We start from the raw sequence: 22558 nt of genomic DNA on the forward strand, positions 1-22558 counted from the left end.
TGATATTGCTACATTATTTAATCGGGTACAGACCTGAGTCTGTTTTCACCAGCACTTATTCGGATTTACATGCACTTTAAAAATTTTCTAGTGTGCAGCTCTACAAAATTTTTCTTTTTTCTCCCCAAAGCCCCAGTACGTAGCTGTGTATCCTAGTTGTGATGTGGCGTCCTCTGTGCAATCCCTTCACATTTTTATTCAGCAGTTAGTGTGAGCTTGGAACCTGGAAGTCTCTGTGCGAAACTCAGATCTTAATTAAATGTCTACAAGGGAAGAGAAACGGACGAATGTGCTGTAGGTGAAGTTGGCCAGCCCTTTGCCAATGGACTTAGAGAATAATCACTTACTATATTTTAGAGTAGACCCCAGAGCTCAGTTAACCCTCTTAACTCTGTGTAAGTAAATGCTATGGTGACCTCTGTTTTCCATAACAGAAAAGTGAGGTTCAGAGAGGGAAACCCCTTGCGAAAAACAGTACAGCCAAGAAGTGGCATGCAGGGGTTTGGAACACGCCAGCCTGGCCCCAGGGTTCTTCAGAAGGAGGACAGCCTGGTTCCTAAAACCCTGGTCTCTGGGAGCAGCCAATTTGCAGGTCTTCACATCTCGGCTGTGAGATCTCAAACAGATGACCATGGTTCTCCGGGTCGGCTTCTCCCCCTGTAAATGGAGAGCAATAGAACCTAGTTGGCGGGTCTGTGGTCAGAAGTCAGGGATGAGGAAAGGAAGGCGCGGAGCCGGGGGCCTGCGCCACAGCAGGCGCTCTCTAATACTAGTAATTATTATTATCTTTGCTGTTACCATCCTCGATCCCTCTCTGGACAATTCCTAACGGTGCGCCGCGTTCTGACCAAGAGCCCGGGGAAGGAGGAAAGGAGACCCCCGAGGGTTGAAGTTGCCAAGAAAAGAGAGCCCCTCCCCTTATGTCACGTGGTTAGATGACTCCCGAGGCCAAGCATGAAGTGTTTCTGGTCCCACCCCCCGTAAGGCGGGGCCAAAGGGGCGCTCTTCCAATGGTAAGCCAGATTTAAATAACCTCCTTCTTTTTATTGGAGGGACTGGAGGGGTGCGCAGGCCCGTTGGCCAATGAGAAGCGGGGCAGAGGCAATGAGGGCGGGTAAAATGACCACGCCCCCTGGTGGGCGGGGCGTCAGGTGTTTAATTACCGCTGCGCGAAGGTTGCCAAGCCTTGCGACTCTTGAGCTTCGGCGATGGCGCTGTGCTGGGGCATCGTGTCTGCCGGCCTCATCTCCAGCGACTTCACGACTGTGCTACGGACGCTGCCTCGCTCCGAGCACCAGGTCCGCCCTCCCTCCGGAGTCCTGGGGAAGAGCAGGCCGGGGGCCCGGGACTCCTGGGGCTGAGGGAGGAGGGAGTTAGGGTTCTGGACTTCTGAGTCCCCAAGGCAATGAAACCACCTCTAATTCCCTACTCACTCTTTCTCCAAGTCTGTCCTGTAAACACGAGCTCCGTGAGGCTTGGGAGGGTCTTGATCTGAGCTGCTGTCAAGAGGAGTAATTTAGGTATTAGAGGATTTAATAATCGCTTCCCCAGATCTCTCTTTCCCAGGACGCAGATGTCCAGTTTCTCCCTCAGGCCCGCATCCCTTCTCCGTCCTCTTGGAGGATGTAATGTTTCCTCACCCCGGGGCCTCCTCCATCGCCTCCCTCCCATCCACCCGTCTTCCACGCCTGCACCAGCCCCTCATGTCTGACCCTGGCGGCCCTCCAGGTGGTGGCAGTAGCGGCCCGCGACCTGAGCCGGGCGAAGGAGTTTGCGCGGAAACATGACATCCCCAAGGCCTACGGCTCCTACGAGGAGCTGGTCAAGGACCCGAACGTGGGTGAGTGGCAAGGGCCGCGGGGGCCCCCAGGGCGCTGCCTCCTGGCTGCCCCGTAGGAGATGAAAGGCTCCGCAGGGTGGGTCAATCCCTTTGGGCTTCTGGGCGGACCTTGGGCTGGGAGGCGGAGCTATAGGAATGGGTTTGGTCTGGGATTGGCTGTCTAGGATTAAATTGCGTTAAGAGGCCAGGCCTCAGCGGTAAGGGGGCGGGGGGCTGAGGGAGGCTGTTCAGGCGTTAAATATGCCCTGCGGCCGGGTTTCCGTGTTCCCAAGTGGCCTGGATGGAGAGCAGGGACGGTGTAGTTGGACAACAGCCTGGCTCCGGAGTCAGGCTGCCTGAATTGGCATTCTCTCTCTGCTTGCCCCTCTCAGTTTCCTCATTGGTAAAACGGGCAAAATCATAGTATCCACTCCTTGGTGGTGTTGTGGGGATTAAATGATTTAATATGAGGATTTCAGAAGGCTGGAAATAATCTGAAGAAAATAGAGGGATGGGAGAGGATGGTTAGCTCCTTCCTAATGGGACACTAGGGTTTGACCACTGCCTAGGACTTCCTCCCGGGTTGGGGGAATCGGGGTTTCTTGGGTGCTGGGGGCGGGGCCTCTGAATTGTGGGCGGGGCTCCGAAGGTTGCGGTGGGCGGGGCTTCTGATCTCTGGCCCTCCTTCCCCCAACGCTAGAGGTGGTCTACATTGGCGCCCAGCACCCCCAGCACAAGGCTGCGGTGCTGCTAAGCCTGGCAGCGGGCAAGGCCGTCTTGTGCGAGAAGCCCCTGGGCGTGAACACTGCGGAAGTGCACGAAATGGTTGCTGAGGCCCGATCCCGAGGCCTCTTCCTTATGGAGGTGAGAGCAACGAAGCACTGCTTGCCACTACTAAGCATGGTTGTCGGTGGACATTTTTGGAGGAACACCAGGGAAGGGTTTATCAAGAGTTAAGACCACAACAGGTACTGGGGTCGACGCACTTGCGAGGATGTGGTTGGGCTATGCCAAGAACTCCACTGGCACCATCCATCATGGGTGGGAGCCGTTGCTTTTGACCCTTAGCAAACATGGCTGCCTGAGGGGTCCTTTGTCAGCCTTTCAGAAGAAGATGCCAACAGTGAAAGTGGCCAAGAATGGCAGTGGGGCTTGGTTTGGGTGGATTTCCAGGGATACAGGTTGGAAGAACCAAGGAACTCCCTGGACACCCTCAACACCAAGCAGCCTTAGTTTTTGCCCCTATCAAACTTGCCTACTTAGAGGGGTCTTTGACATCTTGCAGATTGCCAGGAATAAAAATGGCCGCCAAACGCCAATGACTAGTGCCAGCAGTTAAGATGGCCCCCCAGAAGCTATTTTCATGTTAAAGAGCATTGTGGTTCTTAAACGCCTTGCTGTAGGTCCTCCAGTAGTAGCAATAGCTGCCATTTACGTCCCCGTGTCCTATCTGGGTCTTGTATGCCCAATATTGCCGAGGCTCCCAGTCTACAAAGTTCCATATGCCCAAGAAATACACAGTCAAGATTTAATATGGTTCCTCTGGTTCTTGCGGTGCCTTGTCAGTGCCAAAATTCTGAGTTTATCGCCTCCTCATTTTTACTGGCACCTAAGGTGTGCCAGATCCAACTGTAGGAACCGGGGACTCATAATGTCCAAGACACAGGCTCAGTTTTCAAGGAGCTCAAGGTCTGCCACAGTCATGGAAATGGGTGATCCCAGAGTTGCCCATTCAATGAGGTTTGCCCAAGTCAAGGAGGTTTCCGGCAGGTAGGGGCTGACCTGAGCCTTAAAGGAAAAGTAAATTGCATGGGTAAATAAAGCCAGAAGGGGAAAGCAGAGTTAAGATTTCAAGGGAACAAGAATGGGCAGACTTTGTGTATTTAGTATGAACTTGATCTTAGGTCAAGATTTCTGGCTTTAGAGTCAGAGGCATCTAACTCCCATCCCCCAGTTCCTGGCTCTGTGACCTTGGGCAAGATATTTGACTCAACTGAGCCCCAGTTTTCTCATCTATAAAATGGACATAATGACAGCTACCTGGCAGGGATGTTGCGAGGATTCATTATGCAAAGTATGTAGGTAGTTTCTTGCTCAAAATGCATCCAATTAACAGGAGCTGATATTAGGCAATGAGGAGCCATAGAAGGGGACTGAGTAAGAGTGAGAAAGGGTCAGCTCTCGGAAAAGGAAAGGTCCCACTGGGGCCATATCGGGATGGACTGGAGGGGGCCGACTGGGTATATGAGCTGACTAGGTCTGCTGTAACAAAGTACCACTGCAAACTGAGTGGGTTAAACAAGAGAGATTTACTTCCTCACAATTCTGGAAGCTAGAAGTCTGAGATCAAGGTGTCAGCAGGATTGGTTTCTCCTGAGGCCTCTCTCCTTGGGGTGTAGATGGCGCCTTCTCCTCCCCGTGTCCTCCCATGGTCATCCCTCTGTGCATGTCTGTGTCCTAATTTCTTCTTATAAGGACGCTAGTCCTATTAGATTAGGGCCCACCCTAATGACCTCATTTTAACTTAATTACCTTTTTAAAATCCCCATCTCAGGGGCCGGCCCAGTGGTGCAGCGGTTAAGTGCGCACGTTCTGCTTTGGCGGCCTGGGGTTCACTGGTTCGGATCCCGGGTGCAGACATGGCACCGCTTGGCAAGCCATGCTGTGGTAGGCATCCCACGTATAAAGTAGAGGAAGATGGGCACGGATGTTAGCTCACAGCCAGTCTTCCTCAGCAAAAAAAGGAGGATTGGCGGCGGATGTTAGCTCAGGGCTAATCTTCCTCAAAAAAAAAAAAAAAAACCCGTCTCCAAATACACTCACTTTGGGAGGTACTGGGGGGTTAGGACCTCAACATATGAATTTTCTGGGGACACAATTCACATTGGGGGACTGGGGTAATGGTCCAGATGAGGAAGGACAAGGAAGGGCAGAGCTGAGGTCATGGGAATGGAGCGGCGAGGGGAGGGCAGAGAGAGTCAGGGTCAGGGGGCACACAGCTCAGGGACCGTCAGGCTGTGAGAGGAAGAGGGAGGGGTCTTGTTTGGAGACTGGGGAGCAGCGGGTAACCCCTCAAGATTGGGCCCCAGAAGGGAGAAGACCTGGTTGGCTGCTTCTTGGGTTCCGACCCCTCTCCTTCCCTTCCCGCGTCCTGATCTCGCCCCTCCGTGGTCCCCAGGCCATCTGGACCCGCTTCTTTCCTGCCATAGAGGCTCTGAGGGCTGCTCTGGCCCAGGGAACGCTGGGGGACCTTCGAGTGGCCCACGCAGAATTTGGGAAGAACTTAACCCACGTACCGCGGTCCATAGACTGGGCCCAGGCTGGCGGGGCCCTGCTGGACCTTGGCATCTATTGCGTCCAGTTCATCTCCATGGTCTTCGGCGGGCAGAAGCCAGAGAAGATTTCAGCCGTGGGACGGCGCTACGAAACAGGTACAGTCTGGCCTGGGCTAGCTGATGCTCAGAGAAGTGACCCTCTCTTCATGGGAGCACCGAGCTAGGAAATGTCTCCCAGCCCTTGACACTCAGATTAGACAGCTGGAGGAACTTCCGGAATGAATCAGAGAGCATCTGAGTTGAGTGTGTGGACAGGCTCTGTATTGGGATTTGCTGTGTGATCTTAGCCAAGGGACTCAACATCTCTGAGTCTTAATTAGTTACAGGTAAAATGTCAATAACAGGGCTGTCATAAGGAGTTAACGAAGTAACTGTTGAGGCAACTGGTAAGCAGTTAACAGAAACGATGATTATTTTTTGAAGTTGTCTCAATTTGTTCTGCATAACAAGCTACCCCAGAACTAAGTGACCTCAAATAATCATCGTTTATTAGCTTGTGATTCTCTGGGTTCGGCAATTTGGGCTGGGCTCAGCGTGGCTGGTTCTTCTGCTGGTCTCACTCAGTCAGCTGGCTGTTCCACTGGGCTGGATGGTCTACAAGGGCCCCACTTATATCCTGGAGGTGTTGGCTATTGTCTGAGGAGCCTTGGTTCTCCTCCAGGGGCCTCTCCAGCTGGCTAGCTCCGGCTCATTCACATTGTGGGCTCAGGGTTCCGGGGGCAGCAACAAGAAGGCAGGCCCCAATGTGCCACACGTTTCAAACCTTGGCTTCTGCCATCTTTGCTCCTGTCCCACGGCCCAAAGCCAGCTCAGATTTCAGAGATGGGCAAACAAACTGTGCCTCTTGATGGAAGCTGCTGCAAAGTCACATTGCAAAGGAGGCACTCATAGATTAATGAGGGGAATTCCTGGGGCCGTCCTTGCCAACGGCACCACAGAAGGGAATGAACAGCCAGGAGAACAATACGTGGGGGGCCATGTCACCCTTCAGAAAACTGTGTCAGTCTAATGTCTGGCCCATTTCTAGGCTCAATGGGAGCTACAACAGATTCCATGTATCAGGCTCTTCCTCTGCATTAGGCTTATTATGGGGAGGGTCTCCCTGAGGCAGATAGAAGACAGCTGTCCCCATTTCACAGATGAGGAAACTGAGGTACAGAGAGGGGCAGTGACTTATCCGGGCTCACACAGCAGACCCAGGCTAAGAACTTGGGCTTATCTGAAACCAAAGAGAACGGGGTCAGTGAGTCCTTCCAGCCATGGCCTGCCTGACGCGTTCTAGAACCAGGCTAGTACTTTACATGCTGTAGTTAATTTTTAACTAATGCTTATTTATAAGCATTATGTACATCATATGTCACATATACATAAGCTCTTACTGGGATCTAAATAGGCTTCTAAATGCTTTATGCATTTTACATCATTTAATGTCATATTTGTACAACCCCAGGAGGCAGGTTCTATGATTATGCCCATTTTAGAGATGAGAAAACTGACTCTCACAAACCTACACGAGAGGTATTTACAGAGGCGGAAACTGACGCTCAGAGAGGTGAAGTCTCTCTTTTTTTTTTTTAGCATATATTTATTTATTTACTTATTTTGGTAACAGCTTTACTGAGATATGATTCACATACCATACAATTTATTCATTTAAAGTGTACAATTCCATGGCTCTAGTATATTCACAGAGTTGTGCATTTTCACCATAATTAATTTTAGAATATTTTCATTACTCAAAAAAAAAACCACACCCACTTCTCCCATGCCCCCCAGAGCCCTAAGCAACCACTAATCTACTCTCTGGCTCTATGGATTTGGCAAATGTTGGATGCTTCACACAAATGGAATCCTTCAATATGGGTCCCTTTATGTCTGCCTTCTTTCACTTAACGTTAAGTGTTTTCTGGGTTTATCCATGCGTTAGCACGGATCAGTGCTTCATTCTTTTTCAGTTCTCTAATTGTCGTATTAGAGACGAGATCTCTCGCCCCAGGTTCCTGCCCAAGGCAGGATTTGAGGCCAGGCTTGCCCCTGTCTTGTGCTTTCCCCCAGGTGTGGATGACACCGTCACTGTGCTACTCCAGTACCCAGGAGGGGTCCACGCCAGCTTCACGTGCAGCATCACCGTGGAGCTCACCAATACGGCCTTCGTGAGCGGGACCAAGGGCATAGCCCAGGTGAGGCGCCACCGGCCGAGCTGGAACCGGCCCAAGTGCTGGGAAACACGGCCCTTCGCAACAGGAGTGGGCCAGCTGTGGCTGCTGCAGCTGGATACGTGCTGAACCAGCGTCCTCCTACACTGTTGCTAAGGAATCCATCCTCAACAACCAGGCTATGAGACGGGGTTTGGACCTCCTGGCTCCTTCCTAAGGGTGAACCTATCAGTCTGCCGAAAATCCTTAGGGCTGAGGAGAAACCAGTTCTTGTGTGTGTGTGAGGAAGATTGGCCCTGACCTAACATCTGTTGCCAATCTTCCTCCTTTTTTTTTTTTCTCCCAAAAGCCCTCCAGTACATAGTTGTATATCCCAGTTGTAGGTCCGTCTAGTTCTTGTATGTGGGACGCCGCCACAGCACGGCTTGATGAGCGGTGTTAAGTCTGCGACCTGGATTTGAACTGGTGAACCCTGGGCCATTGAAGCAGAGCGTGCAAACTTAACCACTACGCCACTGGGCCGGCCCCCGTGAGAAGCCAGTTCTTATCAACCATGGTCAGAGGGCAGTCTGACCTTTGGAATTGCTTGCAGGACAGGATCTGGGCATTAGCAAAGGGCGGCTTCCTGGGGCCATTTGTTGCTAGAAAGATATCTTGTTCTTAGCGGAAGAATGTGGACCTTGCCCCAGACTCGAATTGCAAAATTTGGACCTTGCCCTGGCTGTATCTCTATATTTCTATTTTGGCCTAGACTTCAGGATAATTTAGACTTCCCAGGGCTCTGGGGTGAAAAAAACAAGTCGCCTAGTGGTTAAGAATAGGTGCTGGGGACCAGCCCCGTGGCCGAGTGGTTAAGTTCTCGCGCTCCGCTGCAGCGGCCCAGGGTTTTGCCGGTTCGGATCCTGGGCCCGGACATGGCACCGCTCGTCAGGCCACGTTGAGGCGGCATCCCACATGCCACAACTAGAAGGACCTGCAACTAAGATATACAACTATGTACTGGGGGTGATTTGAGGAGATAAAGCAGAAAAAAAAAAAAAAAGATTGGCAACAGTTGTTAGCTCAGGTGCCAATCTTTAAAAAAAAAGAAAAAGAAGGTGCTGGATTGTCTAAGTCTCCTCGCAAAGGGGATTCACACAGATGCAAAGATAAGCTGTCTTCACTAGGACTAAGCATCAGCTTAGAGAGGACTTTGCCTCTGGGGAGATGAACAGAGAGGCTTCTAGTGTCACATCCGTGCTGCTAAGAAACAAACCCCCAGCAGCCGGGGATGGGGGTGCAGGGACCTCACTGAGGATAGAGGGCTACTACTCCTAGCCACCAGGTGTGAGAGCGGGGCATCACCAGGCAGGAGCCCCCAGCAGCCCTGTTGGGGAGGGCAGTAGGGCCACCTCTTATCTCCCTCCAGATCCTCCACCCCTGCTGGTGCCCAACAGAGCTGGTGGTAAACGGGGAGCATAAGGAATTCCCACTGCCCCCAGCCCCCGGCAAGGAGTTCAATTTTACAAATGGAGCAGGCATGACTTACGAAGCCAACCATGTCCGGGAGTGCCTGAGAAAGGGTAAGGATGTGGAGGACAGGGTGGCAGGGTGGCAGGGTGGCGGGGCATGCCTGGGAGGGGAGGTGGGCCCCTCCCCACCAGCCACTCAAGCCGCTGATTAGAACTACATCTCCCAGGACTCTCTGGGGCATCCATCTGCCAGAACCTTATATTACTGTGCCTCATGGGATTCTGGGAATTGTAGTTCTGTGGGTCTTTCGGGCATGAGTAGGAGGGGTCCCTAATTGCACTCTCCCCTAGGCCTGACGGAAAGTCCTGTGATTCCCCTGGCGGAAAGTGAGCTCCTGGCTGACATCCTCGAGGAGGTGAGGAAGGCCATTGGAGTCACCTTCCCACAAGACAAACGCTGATGCATGCCGTGAATAAATAAAGACATGGCTTCCACAGAGATCTTGGAGGTGGTGATTTGGTGGGAGCTGCAGAGAGCCCACCACCAAAGGGGTCACGAGAGAATAAACTTGCTGGAAGGATGTGGAGAGGGGAGGAAGGCGGGGTCAGGACCACATTTTTCACAAGCTCCTGGAGCAGACCCTGTGGGCAGATCCACAGTTCGCTTGCCTCAGGCTGTGACCTCGGGCCGGGAACAGTCTGTGGGAAGGAGGTGTCCCAACTGTACCCTCCCCCAGCCTCTCTCTGCTCTTGTCTCCTTATCAGTATGGTACCCACCACCCTCTGGTGGGGATTAAATGGGAACAGGTATATGAACAGCACAGCACACAGTAGGTCCTCAACAAATGTTAGCTGATGGCCCTTCACTCTGAGGTCAGGCCTTTCCTGAACTGGCCTTCAGAACGTCCAGGCCTCCGTGATGGCACAAAGAGTCATTTCGACGGGAAAGAAGGGATGTGCCTTCACCAGAGTTTCAGTGGCCTTACTGGCAGAGCCTGGGTCATATGTCCCAAATTACAAGCAGTTGGAGAGCAGCTATATGTAGGTCCTTGGCCAGCCAATTAGGGTCAACTCTGTGCTCTAGGCAAGGTCTAACTTTCACATTTTCCTGTAGTTGTGAGGATAGGTGAGGTTATGCTGCAGTAACAAATAGCCCCCAGATCTCAGCTTAGCACGACAGGTTTATTTCTCACTCGTGTTAGCTTTTGGCCAAGGGTTCTGGTCTGTATGTGTCTGGGATCCAGGCTTAAAGAGCCACTACAATCTGAAGTCCTGCCCATCGCAGTGACTGAGGAAAGAATGCCCTGGAGGTACCAAAACTTAAATGGTCTGACGCATAACGACATACATAACCTCTGATGAGTTATTGGCCAGAACTAGTCACATGGCCTCAATGAACCAGAGGGAGTCCAGAAAGTTCAATTCTACTAGGTTTTAGAAGATGGAGATGGATATATTGCGTTTATGACACTAGTCACTCTCACTTTGAACAAGTAAGCAATTTGCAGAAATCTCAGAACAGAACCCAATGGGATGTGTGCAGCATCTGAGTTAGGCCTGAAAAGGCAAAGAGGAGGGCCTCCCTTTCAACCTTTCCTGGTACCGGAGTGAGGATGTGGTGTTGGGCATTGGTGTGTCCATCTTACACCATGAGATGGAAGCGTGTGTTGTGGATGGTGGAGCAACAAGCTAGAAGGATAGAAGAAAGACACGATTACGGAGGCCGGCATGCCCCAAGATTTGCAGGGTGAGTTGGAAAACTGGAGACCTGATGTTTCGTTCCAGTCTCGTTCCAGTCCAAGTCGGAAAGCCTGAGTACCAGGAGAGCTGATGGTGTAGTTCTCGTCCAAAAGCTGGCAGCTTGAGACCCAAGAAGATTTGACGTTTCACTTTGAGTCTGAAGGCAGTCAGGCAGAGAGAATTCTTTCTCACTTGGGGGAGGGTCCACCTTTTTGTTCTATTCAGGCCTTAATTGATTAGACAGGCCCACCCACATTAGGAAGGGCAATCTGTCTACCAATTTAAATTTTTTTTTTTTAAGATTTTATTTTTTCCTTTTTCTCCCCAAAGCCCCCCCGGTACACAGTTGTATGCTCTTCATTGTGGGTCGTTCTAATTGTGGCATGTGGGACGCTGCCTCAGCGTGGCTTGATGAGCAGTGGCACGTCCGCGCCCAGGATTCGAACCAATGAAACATTGGGCCACCTGCAGTGGAGCGCGCGAACTTAACCTCTCGGCCACGGGGCCAGCCCCAACCAATTTAAATGTTAATCTCATCCCAAAACACACTCAAAGAATCACCCAGAGGGGCCGGCCCCATGGCCGAGTGGGCACTCCGCTTCAGCGGCCCAGGATTTTGCCAGTTTTTCTTTTTTTTTCCTTTTTCTCCCCAAAGACCTCCAATACATGGTTGTATATTCTTAGTTGTGGGTCCTTCTAGTTGTGGCATGTGGGACACCACTTCAGCGTGGCTCGATGAGCAGTGCCATGTCTGCGCCCAGGACTGGAGCCAACGAAAGACTGGGCCGCCTGCAGCAGAGGCGCAAACTTAACCACTTGGCCACGGGGCCGGCCCCAAATATGTATCTCAATGCACGGAAGCTGAGAGGAGGGCTTTTTTTTTTTTTTTTTGAGGAAGACTAGCCCTGAGCTAACATCTGCTGCCAATCCTCCTCTTTTTGCTGAGGAAGACTGGCCCTGAGCTAATATCCGCGCCAATCTTCCTCTACTTTATACGTGGGATGCCTACCACAGCATGGCTTTTGCCAAGTGGTGCCATGTCCACACCTGGGATCCGAACCAGCGAACCCTGGGCCGCCAAAGTGGAATGTGCACACTTAACTGCTGCACCACTGGGCCAGCCCCAGATTTTGCCAGTTTGGATCCTGGCCATGGACATGGCACCGCTCATCAAGCCATGCTGAGGTGGTGTCCCACATAGCACAACCAGAGGCACTCACAACTAGAATACACAACTATGCTCTAGGGGGCTTTGGGGAGAAGAAGAAGAAGGAAAGAAAAGAATCACCCAGAATAAAGTTTGGCCAAATATCTGGGCACCCTATGGCTCAGTCAAGTTGACACATAAAATTAACCGTCACATAAGTTCACACACTCCACTTCCGCGGCCCAGGGTTTGCCGGTTTGGATCCCAGGCATGGACCTACACACCTGCTCATCAAGCCACGCTGTGGCAGGCGTCCCACATATAAAATAGAGGAAGACTGGCACAGAGGTTAGCTCAGGGCCAATCTTCCTCAAAACAAACAAACAAACAAAAAAAGAGGTGGAGTCCAGCTCCCCTTCCCTTGAAACTGAGTGGGCTCATGACTGATTTGTAGCTGTCACAACGAAGCAGAAGTGATTTTGCACGACTCCGGGGGTTACATCAGGAAAGGCGTGCAATTTCTTCTCTGTTAGCTGAAACCCTCTTGAAACCTTCAGCCATCACATAAATAGCTCAGCTGCCCTGAAGCCACCAAGCTGGGAGGGAGTCCTAACTATCCAACACAAAGAAACCACACAGGAAGCCTTGAGGCTCCGTTAAAATAGATGTTCCCTCTGGTCTCAACTGTTTGAGCCCCTCTGCTGTTCCAGCTCCAGCTGCCGAGTGACCCCAAGCTGCAATGCCCACTAAGCCTTTCCCAGTCCCATCACCCATAGGCTTATGAAAGATGATAAAAGGGTTGTCACTGTTTTAAGCCACTAGGCTCCAGGCTGATTCGTTACGCAGCAATAGCTAACCAGAACAACTGGTACTTTTACAGCAGCAGAGATGGAGTCACTTTTAATATGTCTAGGCAGAAGTGGAGCCCTGAAGTCCTACTTATTGTTCTCCACCCTAGAAACTTTCCTAGGTCAGCCCCCAGGGCCCTCTGCCCTGGAATAACTCAGCCGCTAGAACATCTGTTCTTCCTCTCCGTTGCCGCGCTTCCTCAGCGTGCAAAGTGTTCTTCCTTTCCTGGCTCTCAGTGACTTCTACGTCCTGGTATTCACGTCCTTGTGTAATCTCCTCTCCTCTGACAGTGCAGGACCTAGTGACCTGCTGCTAACTGTGGAAGTGATGAGATATCGCTTCCAAGACTACGTTATAATCAACGAGGACTTCCGTCTTGCTTGCTCTCTTTGATGAAGCCAGCTGCCATGTTGCAAGCTGCCCTATGAAGAGGTCCCATGGCAAAGAAGTGAGGATGGCCTGTAGCCAACAGTCCTCAGCCCAACATCTCTCAAGGAACGGCACCTTCCCAACAACCATGTACGCATGCTTCGAAATGGACCCTTCCCCAGTTGGGCATGTAGATGAGATCAGAACCCCAGCTGACACTTTTTCTTATAGGCTTATGAGAGACACTGAAGCAGAGGACCCAGCTAAGCCACACCCAGGTTCCACCCATAACTTACATCTTGTAATAACTTTAAAATATGTATGAACTGTATTTTTCTTTGTTAGAAGAATCGTAAAATATCATTTTATCTCTTTTCTCTTGGGATATACATCAAAGAGAAGATTCTACTAGATTCCTTGTCTTATAACAACATGTAAGAGATATTTCTTATTACCAGTGGCCCATGGAAGGGCTGTGAGCAGGGGACGGCCAGGGCCAGCTCTGGGTACAGAAAGACCCTCCTAGGGGCCAGCCTAGTGGTGCAGTGGTTAAGTACGTACATTCCACTTCTTGGCAGCCTGGGGTTCACCGGTTCGGATCCCGGGTGCGGACACGGCACTGCTTGGCATGCCATGCTGTGGTAGGCGTCCCACATATAAAGTAGAGGAAGATGGGCACGGATATTAGCTCAGGGCCAGTCTTCCTCAACAAAAAGAGGAGGACTGGCAGTAATTAGCTCAGGGCTAATCCTCCTCCTCCTAAAAAAAAAGACCCTCCTAGGTCCACAGAGGGGATGGACAAGAGGGTCTAGGAGTGGGGCTGAGTAAGAAAGCTCTGTCCAAATGATACAGCTGTCAAGCTGGAGACCCGAGAGCACCCATGAGAACTGTACAACTTTGGCAAGTCCATCCGCCTCTCTGGGCTCAAGTTTCCTCAGCTGTAAACAGGCCGTAATTATCCTAGGTGTATTAGCGATCTATTGCTGTGTAAGAAATTGCCCCCAAACTTAGCAGCTTCAAGCAACAATAAACGTTTATCATCTCACACCATTTCTGAGGGTCGGAAATCCATGCGTGGCTTAGCTGGCGGTTCCGGTTTAGGATCTCTCAGGAGGTTGCAGTCAGGATGCTGGTGCGGACGGCTGGCATCTGAAGGCTTGACTGGGGCTGCAGGATCTGCTTCCAAGGTGGCTCGCTCTCACGGCTGGAGGATCCTTGCCGCACGTGTTTCTCTGGAGGATGACTGCTTGAGTGTCCTCGCCACAAGGCAGCTGCTTCCTCTAAGGCGAGTGAGCGAAGAGACAGTTAGGCAGAAGCTGCAGTGACTTTTATGACCTAACCTAGGAAGTGACACTCTGTCATTTCCACAATATCCTCTTGGTCACACTGGTCAGCCCAACTCACCGTGGGAGGGGACTACACAGGGACATGAACACCTGGAGGTGAGAATCACTGGGGACCATCTTGGAGGCAGGCTTCACAGGGTCAGCATCTTTATTATCGTAAGCAATTTGGACTTCAGAATTATCTAAAAGGTTTTCTCCCTTCTACTCAACAGCTGTACTGTTTAGACATCTGTGGCTGCATTCAAAGCCCTTTCTTCCCTTCTCTGTAACTAGGGCAGAGGGCGGGCTAATTCCCTGGGCCGGACTAACAGACACAGATGAAGCCAGCTCCAAAGCTAACAGGAAACACTATTCTCCCAAGGACATGCTTAAAACAGAGAAACTTTGTTCTCTAAAATCATAAAGTGTTGGACATTCTATCAGTAAAAATGAAACATCCCACTCTTGCCTGTAGGATCTAAGTCATTTGATCCAGAGTAGCATCCTGGATTTTCAACCCGGTGCACAGTTTCAGATAAAGGGTTTCTGGACCCGACACTCCACATCTACATTCATCTTGTAGTTTCCGAGGATCCAGGACCCTGGTTCCTCTCCACAGTCCGCACCTGACGTTGCCCCTGCTTCGCTTCCAGCCTAACATTTGGTTGTCACTTAAACTCCATTCTTCCTCCAAATCCTGTAATAACCCTACTTTCTCCTTTGTTTTTCAAGATGCCCCAGGGTTTCTCTGTGGTGTGGCCTTCATCATCGCAATGGGTCAATAAACTTGACTTTGTCAGACTATGTTCCTGGCAGTGTTACACTGATGGACTAGGACATCTATAATCTTCAAGTGCCAGGGCTCCCAGCGACACTCGGGACAGAGCTCCTTTCTCTTATATGTCCAAACCCTTTATCATCTGACCCCAGCCTATTTTTCTGATCTGAGTTCTTTTTTTTTTTTTATAAAGATTTTATTTTTCCTTTTTCTCCCCGAAGCCCCCAGGTACATAGTTGTGTAGTTTTAGTTGTGGGTCCTTCTAGTTGTGGCATGCAGGATGCCACCTCAGCATCGCTTGATGAGCGGTGCCATGGCTGCACCCAGGATCCAAACCCTGGAAACTCTGGGCCGCCAAAGCGGAGCACGGGAACTTAACCACTCAGCCACGGGGCGGCCCCTGAGTTCCTTTTTATTATTATCATTTTCTTTTAGGGTAGATATAATAATTTCCATACTGTAAAGTGCACGTCTTATGCATACAGCTGAGTGACTTTTTACGTGTTTCTACCCAAGTCATCACCACCCAGATCAAGATATGGCACAGTTCAGCCACCCCAGGAACCTCCTTTGGGGACCCTCCTGGTGCATACCTTGCCAATCTATCACGGTAGATTAGTTTTGCCACCTTTTCAACTTCAGATTCCTTTTACTTTCACTCACACATACCTATTCATAGGCTTTAGTCATCGGAAATGCCCTGCCCCAGTGAATGCCATTTGGGGCCTATAGTGTTCCTCTTTGATGGGCACTGGCTGTTCCTTCCGCCCTGGGAGGGCTCAGATCCCACCCGAAACTTCTGACAACGTTGCACGAATGAATGAATGAAGGAAGGAAGGAAAGTCACAGCGGCGACGGAATGGGCGCCCCGGCGGGAGGGCGCCACGACCGGTTCCTGCCGGGAAGCACCGATCGGACAGTCACGTGACAGGGGCCGCGCCCCCCCGGCAGGTGCGGCAGGTGAGGTCACGTGACCGGGCGGCCGTGCGGGGCGCGGCCATTTTGCGGGGCGGTCACGTGAGAGACGCACGTTCCGCGGGGCGCTCACGTGACTGGGGGCGTGCTGCGGCCGCCCGGGCGGACCCGGCGAGAGGCGGCGGCGGGAGCGGCGGTGATGGACGGGTCCGGGGAGCAACCCAGAGGCGGGGGTGAGGCGGGAGGCAGACGGGCGGGAGGAGGGCGAGCCCCCTCGCCGCCGGCCCCCCGATCCGTCCCGCCGGCCCGGGGCCGCGCGATCTCCAAGCACTCCCGGGCAGAAACTCCCGGATCCGGCGCTGCCAGCCAGCAGCCCCCTCCCTCCCCGGGGGTCCCCGGCTCTTTGGCCTCCGCGCCCCGATCCCTTCCTGCCTGGCGAGCTCGGACCCCCGAGAAGCTGCAGACCCCACAATCAAAGCCCCCGGGCAGGCCCGGGCTTGTCGCCGGCACCACTTCCTGGTGGGAGGGGCGGGTCCTCCCCTCTGCCCCCTCAGGCCAGGGGTCTGGATGCTTAAAGTGTTCCCTCAGCCTCCTCCCCCGGAAGAATGTAGGTTACAAGCCCAGGCTTCCTGCCCTTCCTCCATCAGGGACTCAGTTGTCTGAGCCCCCCAGGCACTTGGTCCAGGGGGACCCGGAAATGCAGGGCCCCCTAGCGTTGTCCTCCCTCAGGGATCATGAGCCACCTCAGTTCCCTGGTTCCCCTAGGACCCAAGAGTCCAGGCACCTCTTCCCTCCTTTCTCCTCTAGGGCCCACCAGCTCTGAGCAGATCATGAAGACAGGGGCCCTTTTGCTTCAGGGGTGAGTCTGAGGCCTGATTATCGCGGAGCGGATTGGAGGAGCGATGCCCCATTCTGATTCTGCACCCTCCCCCGCTCCATTCCCACTCCAGTTTCATCCAGGATCGCGCGGGGCGGATGGGGGGAGACACACCCGAGCTGGGCCTGGAGGAGGTGCCCCAGGATGCGTCCACCAAGAAGCTGAGCGAGTGTCTCAAGCGCATCGGAGATGAGCTGGACAGTAACATGGAGCTGCAGAGGTGTGGCCCCTGGGACCCAGGAGTCCCAGCTCCCGACCCCTCTTCCCCTCGGAGCCTGAAGTCCAGGCTCACAGCCCCCTTTACCCTCAGACCCAGGGGTCCAGGGCCCCGCTGCTCAGTTCAGCACTCTGGACTCCCAGCCCTCCCTCCCCACCCGCCTAGGATCTTGAAACCCTCCTTCATGGAGCCATCTTCCCCACTTTCCTACATGTCCCCCTGTCCCTTTTGCCCCGTGCTGGCCTCTTGCTTTTCGCTTCAGCCTGGCTTGGGCCTCAGTTTCCTTATGTTTGGTAGAGGGTGGATGCCAGGGTGTCCACACTGCCTGGCCCTCCCTCCCCAGCACTGGCTTTCCTCTTTCCTGCAGGATGATTGCGGCCGTGGACACGGACTCCCCCCGCGAGGTCTTTTTCCGAGTGGCAGCTGAGATGTTTTCCGACGGCAACTTCAACTGGGGCCGGGTTGTTGCCCTTTTCTACTTTGCCAGCAAATTGGTGCTCAAGGTGGGCGGCTGCAGGGCGACGAGCCCAGGGAGGCGTCCCTCCGGCCTCTGAGAACCTGGGGGTCGTGAGGTCCACCCCTGTGGCAGCCCAGGAACCAGAGGGAATGGAGAGAGATGGTTATGGGCCGATTGCTCCTTCCTTCATTTATTCATTCAACAAACATTTATGGAGCCTACTATGTGCCTGATCTATACTCAGCACCCAGGATGCAGCACTGAACAAAGCAGGCTAGGTTCCTGCTCTCCTGGCGCTCATGTCGTGTGATAAGTGCTGAGAGAAGTAAACTAGGGTGATGTGATTGTGTGTGGTGGTCAGGAAAGACTTCTAAGAGGAGGTGACCTTAAAGCCAAAGTTGGAATGACAAGAAAGTTTCATGCAGTCATATATGAGGATCGGGGGAAAGGCATCTGGTAGAGGGCACAGCAAGTGCAAAGGCCCTGAGGTAGGACCAAGCCTGGTGTGTTGAGGGCAGTGAGGGAGCCCGTGTGGTTAGAACAGAGCGAGGAGGGGGAAGGGGTGGGAGATGAGGGCAGATGGCAAGGGGTTTCTTGGGTCACTGTAAAGACTTTAGCTTTACTCTGAGTCAGACGGGAGTGACTGGCTGGTGTGAAACAGGAGAGTGACTTAGAAATTTAAAACATTATGCTAGCAGGTAGAGCACAATATTAATTGTAGAGTCTAGATTGCTGGTATGTGGCTGTTGACTGTGGAATTCTTTTAACTTTTCTCTGAAAATTCTCATGATAAAATATTGGGGGACGGGAAGCCCAACAAATTGTTCTGGGCATTGTAGGTAGAAAAAGGGATTATGGGGCACAGGGCAAAGGCTGGGCAGCTGGTGAGGGGGCACCTGTAAGAGTCCTGGCGAACGATGGCTGACCTGGACTCAGGTGGTAGCTGTGGAGGTGGGGAAGGAGGTTTCTTGATGTGTTTGGCAAAACCGAGCTAATGAGGCTTGAATGTTGTGCGTCAGGGGACAGGAGTCAGGGTGATGGTGGGGCTGCATATGGAGCTGGGGACAACAGGGGAGAAGCAGCCCAATAAAAGGGTGGGAAGGGCAAGTTCAGGGAGCTAGAGAGAGGTCATGGGTAAGGGAGGTGTCAGGTCTTACCTGGTCTGGAGTCAGAAAAGCCCTCTCTGGGGAAGTGACATTAGACCTGAGCTCTGCAGAATGAATGAAAATTCGCTTAGCTGAGGCCTGTTTAGGCAGAAGACTCGGCATGTGCAAAGGTCCTGAGGCAGGGAAGAGTCTGGTGGGAATGAAGACATGGAAGAAGGTCAATGAGGCACAGCAAAGAAGTGGAAAATTGGAATGTGATCGAGTCAGAGCCTTCACACAGGGCCTCATGGGCTGAGCTCTGCCTTTTGGTCTTTATCCCCAGGGGTACTGGGGAGCCATGGAAGGTTTGTGAGCAGGGCAGCTGAAAGCGATGAGATCCAGTTTACAGTTTACAAAGCTCATTCTGATTAAGTGGAAAAGAGACTGCAGGGGGGGCAAGAGGGGAGGCAGAGAGTGGAGAAAGGAGGCTTGGGGCCACTGTCCCCAGACAAGGAAGACAAGGCTGAGTCCCTAAGTCCCACCCCACTCCCCGCAGGCCCTGTGCACCAAGGTGCCCGAGCTGATCAGGACCATCATGGGCTGGACACTGGACTTCCTTCGAGAGCGGCTGCTGGGCTGGATCCAGGACCAGGGTGGTTGGGTGAGGCCTCTGGGACCCCTGAGCCCACCACCGAGCTGCCCCCTCCCTATTTCTAGATCATCAGATGTCACCTATAAAGCATTTCCTCACATGTCTGATCCATCCCCCCCCCACCGTTCATCGGGCACCCACTGACCTCTCTGTGACCTCTGACCTCCCGCTGACCCTTGACCTAACTAGTGCCTTCTGGCCTCCTTGGTGCCTCCCCTTCCTCTGGAGTCCCTCAAGTCTTCTTTAGTACCTGGTCACGCCCTCTGACCCCTCTCCCTTGCTGATCCCTGAAGTGACTGCTGTCCCTGTCCCCAGGACGGCCTCCTCTCCGACTTTGGGTCACCCACGTGGCAGACAGTGACCATCTTCGTGGCCGGAGTGCTCACCGCCTCGCTCACCATCTGGAAGAAGATGGGCTGAGGCCACCAGCTGCCTTGGACTGTGACTCTTCTGCATAAATTATGGCGTTTTGCTGGGAGGGGCGGGGATGGGGGCAATTTTCTTACTTTTGTAATTATGGGGGGGTGGGGGGGTGGCCTCGGGGGGCAATAAACCTCCTTGGGCCACACTTCAGCGTCTGAGTCACTGGCGCACTCCCTGACTGTCGCAGGGGACCCAGCTTCACGTGCTGACACAGCTTTTTCTGAGGGTGCCCAGCGCCCTCTGTGGGTGCTCACCCTTCCCAGGGCCCCGGAAGCAACTCAGGTCACATGTGGCAGCTCTGGGGCGTTGTGCTGGAGGCAGCACTGGGCCAGGCCTGAGCCCAGGGGTGTGGGGGGAGAAGAGGGCAGCAGGGTGCCGAGCAGGCCTCCTGGGCCTGGGGAACTAGGGCCTGGAAGCTTCCACCAGATGGGACCACAGGAAGTTGCACTTTACTAAAGTGGAGAAGCGCAGAGCCAAGGGGAGGGGAACTTGGGAGGTGCTGGGGAGGGCGCTGGGGCCCCGTGGGGAAGTTACTGGAGGTCCGAAGGCTGAGGGGGCTGGGACCAGAGGGTCCAAGGGAGAGGATGAGGCCCAAGACTGCTGTGGGGGAGAAGGGGGGCAGGGAGCTGGGGTCTGGCCCAGGAACTGGGTGGGGCCCCCCAGGAGAGGAGCCGGCCCCAGGAAGATGTTGAGCTCAGAAAGGGGCCTGGCAGATTTAGAGACAAGCAACCAGAATGAGATCACTCAGAGTCAGTCTGTTGTCCCCTCTCCCTGGGTCCCTGTCCCCTTCTCCCTGGGTCTCTGTTCCCCTCTTCTCTCTGGATCCCTGTCCCCCTGTTTGGAGTCTCTTTCCCTCTCTCTCTGGGTCCCTGTCCCCCTCTCCTCCGTGGGTCTCTATCCCCCTCTCCTCTCTGGGTCCCTGTCCCCCTCTCTTTGCGTCCCTGTCCCCGTTTGGAGTCTCTTTCCCCCCCTCTCTGGGTCCCTGTCCCCCTCTTCTCTCTGGATCCCTGTCCCCCTGTTCGAAGTCTCTTTTCCTCTCTCTCTGGGTCCCTGTCCCTCTCTCTCTGGGCCCCTGTCCCCCTCTCTCTGAGTCTCTGTCCCCCTCTTCTTTCTGGGTCTGTCTTCCCCCATGTCCCGCGATCTCCCCCAAACCCCATCTCTGTCCATCCTTCAGATCATCTTTGTCGCACCCGTTCCTCATTGCTCTCCCTCCCCCTGTGAGCACTTTCCAAGTCACCTCTCCACCTGTGGGACGTGCCTGAGGCTAAAGGTCTTCAGGATGGAGTGAGAGATTTGGTGAAAGAGTAACCCACAGAGCCTGGTGACCATGTACCTGGGGCAATCGCCCCTCCCCCAGAGACACCAAGTCCGGGGAGAGATGTCAAACAGCTAAGATAGCAGTGAGGGGAGGGGACAAGATGGCCACAGGCAGGAGCCCAGAGAAAAGACCAAGGGAACTAAAAAGACAGAAAGACGCGGGGACAAAGCACTGAAGACGGCACCTTGGGGGAGGGGAACAGACTTGGCTCTGAGCCCGGTCTAGCGCCCGGGGGCCCAGCCAGAGAGCAGGCAGCCCCCCCAGAGATGAGGTCAGCGTGTGCCCACTCCGCCCCCGGGCCCCAGCCCCTTCCTGCAGCTGAGTTCAGCATGACTCAGCACGGCTGCTCGCCTGGCCATGGACACCCCTTGAGGACCCCGGACAACCGCCTGGCCCAGCATCCCCTTGGTCAGCAGGGACCCCGCCTGGGCAGCTAGGAGTGGCTCCTCTGCCAAGCAGGCCCTGACCTCCCCCCAACGCCAGCGGCTTCAGCTTCGCTGCCCCAGCCCGCTGGTGGCCTCCATGAGGGCACTCCATAAGGCCAAGTTTCTGTCTTTATGTCTGTCTCCCCCTCAACTACGGGGAGCTCCCAGAGAGCGGGGATGTGGTTTGAGCAGCTCTGGCCTCCGGCCACCAGCCTGGACCTGGCACACTTTAAAAACGCCCATCGGTCGAAGACAGACACCCTGTCCACAAGTCCCCAGACCCTCCTTGTTTCCCCAGGACCCAGGCTGTTCTGGGTGTCCTTGAAGGGCAGGTGTCACGCAGGACAGGGACAGCTTCAGAGAGAGTGCTTCAAAGCCAAATAGAGTTCCCAGAGTCTCCAGCTGCCTTCGAAAGAGTCCTCAGGAAACGCAGCCTCAGCGACACCCCAAAGCGCCAGTGTCATTGTACGCCTCCCCTTTTCTGCTCCCAGAAAAACAGTGCACCCCTGAAATAGCCCCAAGGCATTCCAAGTGGCTCAGACAGTATTTGAAGGGCTCCAAAGGGCTCTCCAAGACCGCTTACTTAAAAAAGCCCCTACTAGGCTTCCAGAAGCATGTGTTTCCCACTCCCCGGGGCTGAACCGCAAGGCTTTCCAACAACTATCCTTTTAATCCAGCAGATCACCACAAAGGCTTAAAAACCTCTCCTGGGAAGGCTCCAGGAAAACACAGACTTCCACTGCGAACTCCAAGGCTCCAGAAACGCCCCCACTTGTGAGCGAACCGCAGGGCTCCAGGGCCCCCCTCCCACCCATCTCCCAGAGAGATCCCCAAGGTTCCAGAACTATCATCTCATCGCCTTCCAAACTTTCCAATGATCCGGCGACCCCTTAGCTCCCAGAGCAAACCTCAGTCATCTGGAGGACTCTGCACCTCTGAGCAACCCGAGGGCTCCAGAACAGTCCATACTCTCGGAACACAACCCCAGAATCCAACCTACTTTCCTGAGACACCCCCAGGACCCCAGCATCATCATTTTCCCAGTGTCCCCAGGGGTTCTAGGGTCCCCACTAGTCTTCCACCTACCAGAGAGACCCCCAGAATCCCGTGACTTCCCAGAATCAGCCCCAGGACCTTGGCCTCCCGCGCAACTCCCCACCCCCCAATTCCTCATTTCACAACAACCTCGCGCTACAGTCGCGTGACTTCCCCATCCCCAG

General features: G+C 53.6%; 2 protein-coding genes and 1 long non-coding RNA gene across 5 annotated transcripts; 2 read left to right on the forward strand and 1 right to left on the reverse strand.

Annotated features, from left to right (window-relative positions):
- LOC103553310 (uncharacterized) lies at window positions 1-22558 on the reverse strand. 2 transcript variants are annotated; one of them, XR_011522362.1, is made up of 6 exons: window positions 22425-22558; window positions 18593-18731; window positions 13915-14146; window positions 1434-1499; window positions 1164-1357; window positions 1-657 (listed from the first exon to the last, which is right to left on the reverse strand). It is a non-coding gene; the product is annotated as an uncharacterized lncRNA (long non-coding RNA). The 2 variants fall into 2 exon arrangements; XR_011522361.1 differs by lacking the exons at window positions 1-657; window positions 1164-1357; window positions 1434-1499 and having other exon boundaries at window positions 13882-14146.
- On the forward strand, window positions 1162-9260 carry DHDH (dihydrodiol dehydrogenase). The gene is made up of 7 exons (XM_008523819.2): window positions 1162-1298; window positions 1729-1840; window positions 2520-2683; window positions 4998-5250; window positions 7210-7334; window positions 8719-8872; window positions 9113-9260. Exons 1-7 carry the CDS (start codon window positions 1209-1211, stop codon window positions 9220-9222), a joined length of 1008 nt encoding a protein of 335 aa, XP_008522041.1. The 5' UTR covers window positions 1162-1208; the 3' UTR covers window positions 9223-9260.
- On the forward strand, window positions 15993-19740 carry BAX (BCL2 associated X, apoptosis regulator). 2 transcript variants are annotated; one of them, XM_070558184.1, is made up of 6 exons: window positions 15993-16117; window positions 16692-16743; window positions 16835-16981; window positions 17346-17481; window positions 19077-19181; window positions 19488-19740. In XM_070558184.1, the coding sequence occupies exons 1-6, from the start codon at window positions 16084-16086 to the stop codon at window positions 19590-19592; spliced, it is 579 nt and encodes a 192-aa protein (XP_070414285.1). In that variant the 5' UTR covers window positions 15993-16083; the 3' UTR covers window positions 19593-19740. The 2 variants fall into 2 exon arrangements, with proteins under 2 accessions (XP_070414285.1, XP_008522042.2); XM_008523820.2 differs by lacking the exon at window positions 15993-16117 and having other exon boundaries at window positions 16132-16743.

Source organism: Equus przewalskii, chromosome 9 (assembly GCF_037783145.1).
Source record: "Equus przewalskii isolate Varuska chromosome 9, EquPr2, whole genome shotgun sequence".
NCBI classification, from domain to species: Eukaryota; Metazoa; Chordata; class Mammalia; order Perissodactyla; family Equidae; genus Equus; species Equus przewalskii.

Bases quoted from the DNA above. Each gene is read 5' to 3' on its own strand.
- DHDH (XM_008523819.2), top strand. From the start codon at position 1,209: ATGGCGCTGTGCTGGGGCATCGTGTCTGCCGGCCTCATCTCCAGCGAC. The intron at 1,841-2,519 runs GTGAGTGGCAAG...CCCCAACGCTAG, and splicing joins GGTCAAGGACCCGAACGTGG to AGGTGGTCTACATTGGCGCC. The intron at 8,873-9,112 runs GTAAGGATGTGG...ACTCTCCCCTAG, and splicing joins CCGGGAGTGCCTGAGAAAGG to GCCTGACGGAAAGTCCTGTG.
- BAX (XM_008523820.2), top strand. From the start codon at position 16,619: ATGAGCCACCTCAGTTCCCTGGTTCCCCTAGGACCCAAGAGTCCAGGC. The intron at 16,744-16,834 runs GTGAGTCTGAGG...TTCCCACTCCAG, and splicing joins GGGGCCCTTTTGCTTCAGGG to TTTCATCCAGGATCGCGCGG. The intron at 19,182-19,487 runs GTGAGGCCTCTG...CCCTGTCCCCAG, and splicing joins TCCAGGACCAGGGTGGTTGG to GACGGCCTCCTCTCCGACTT.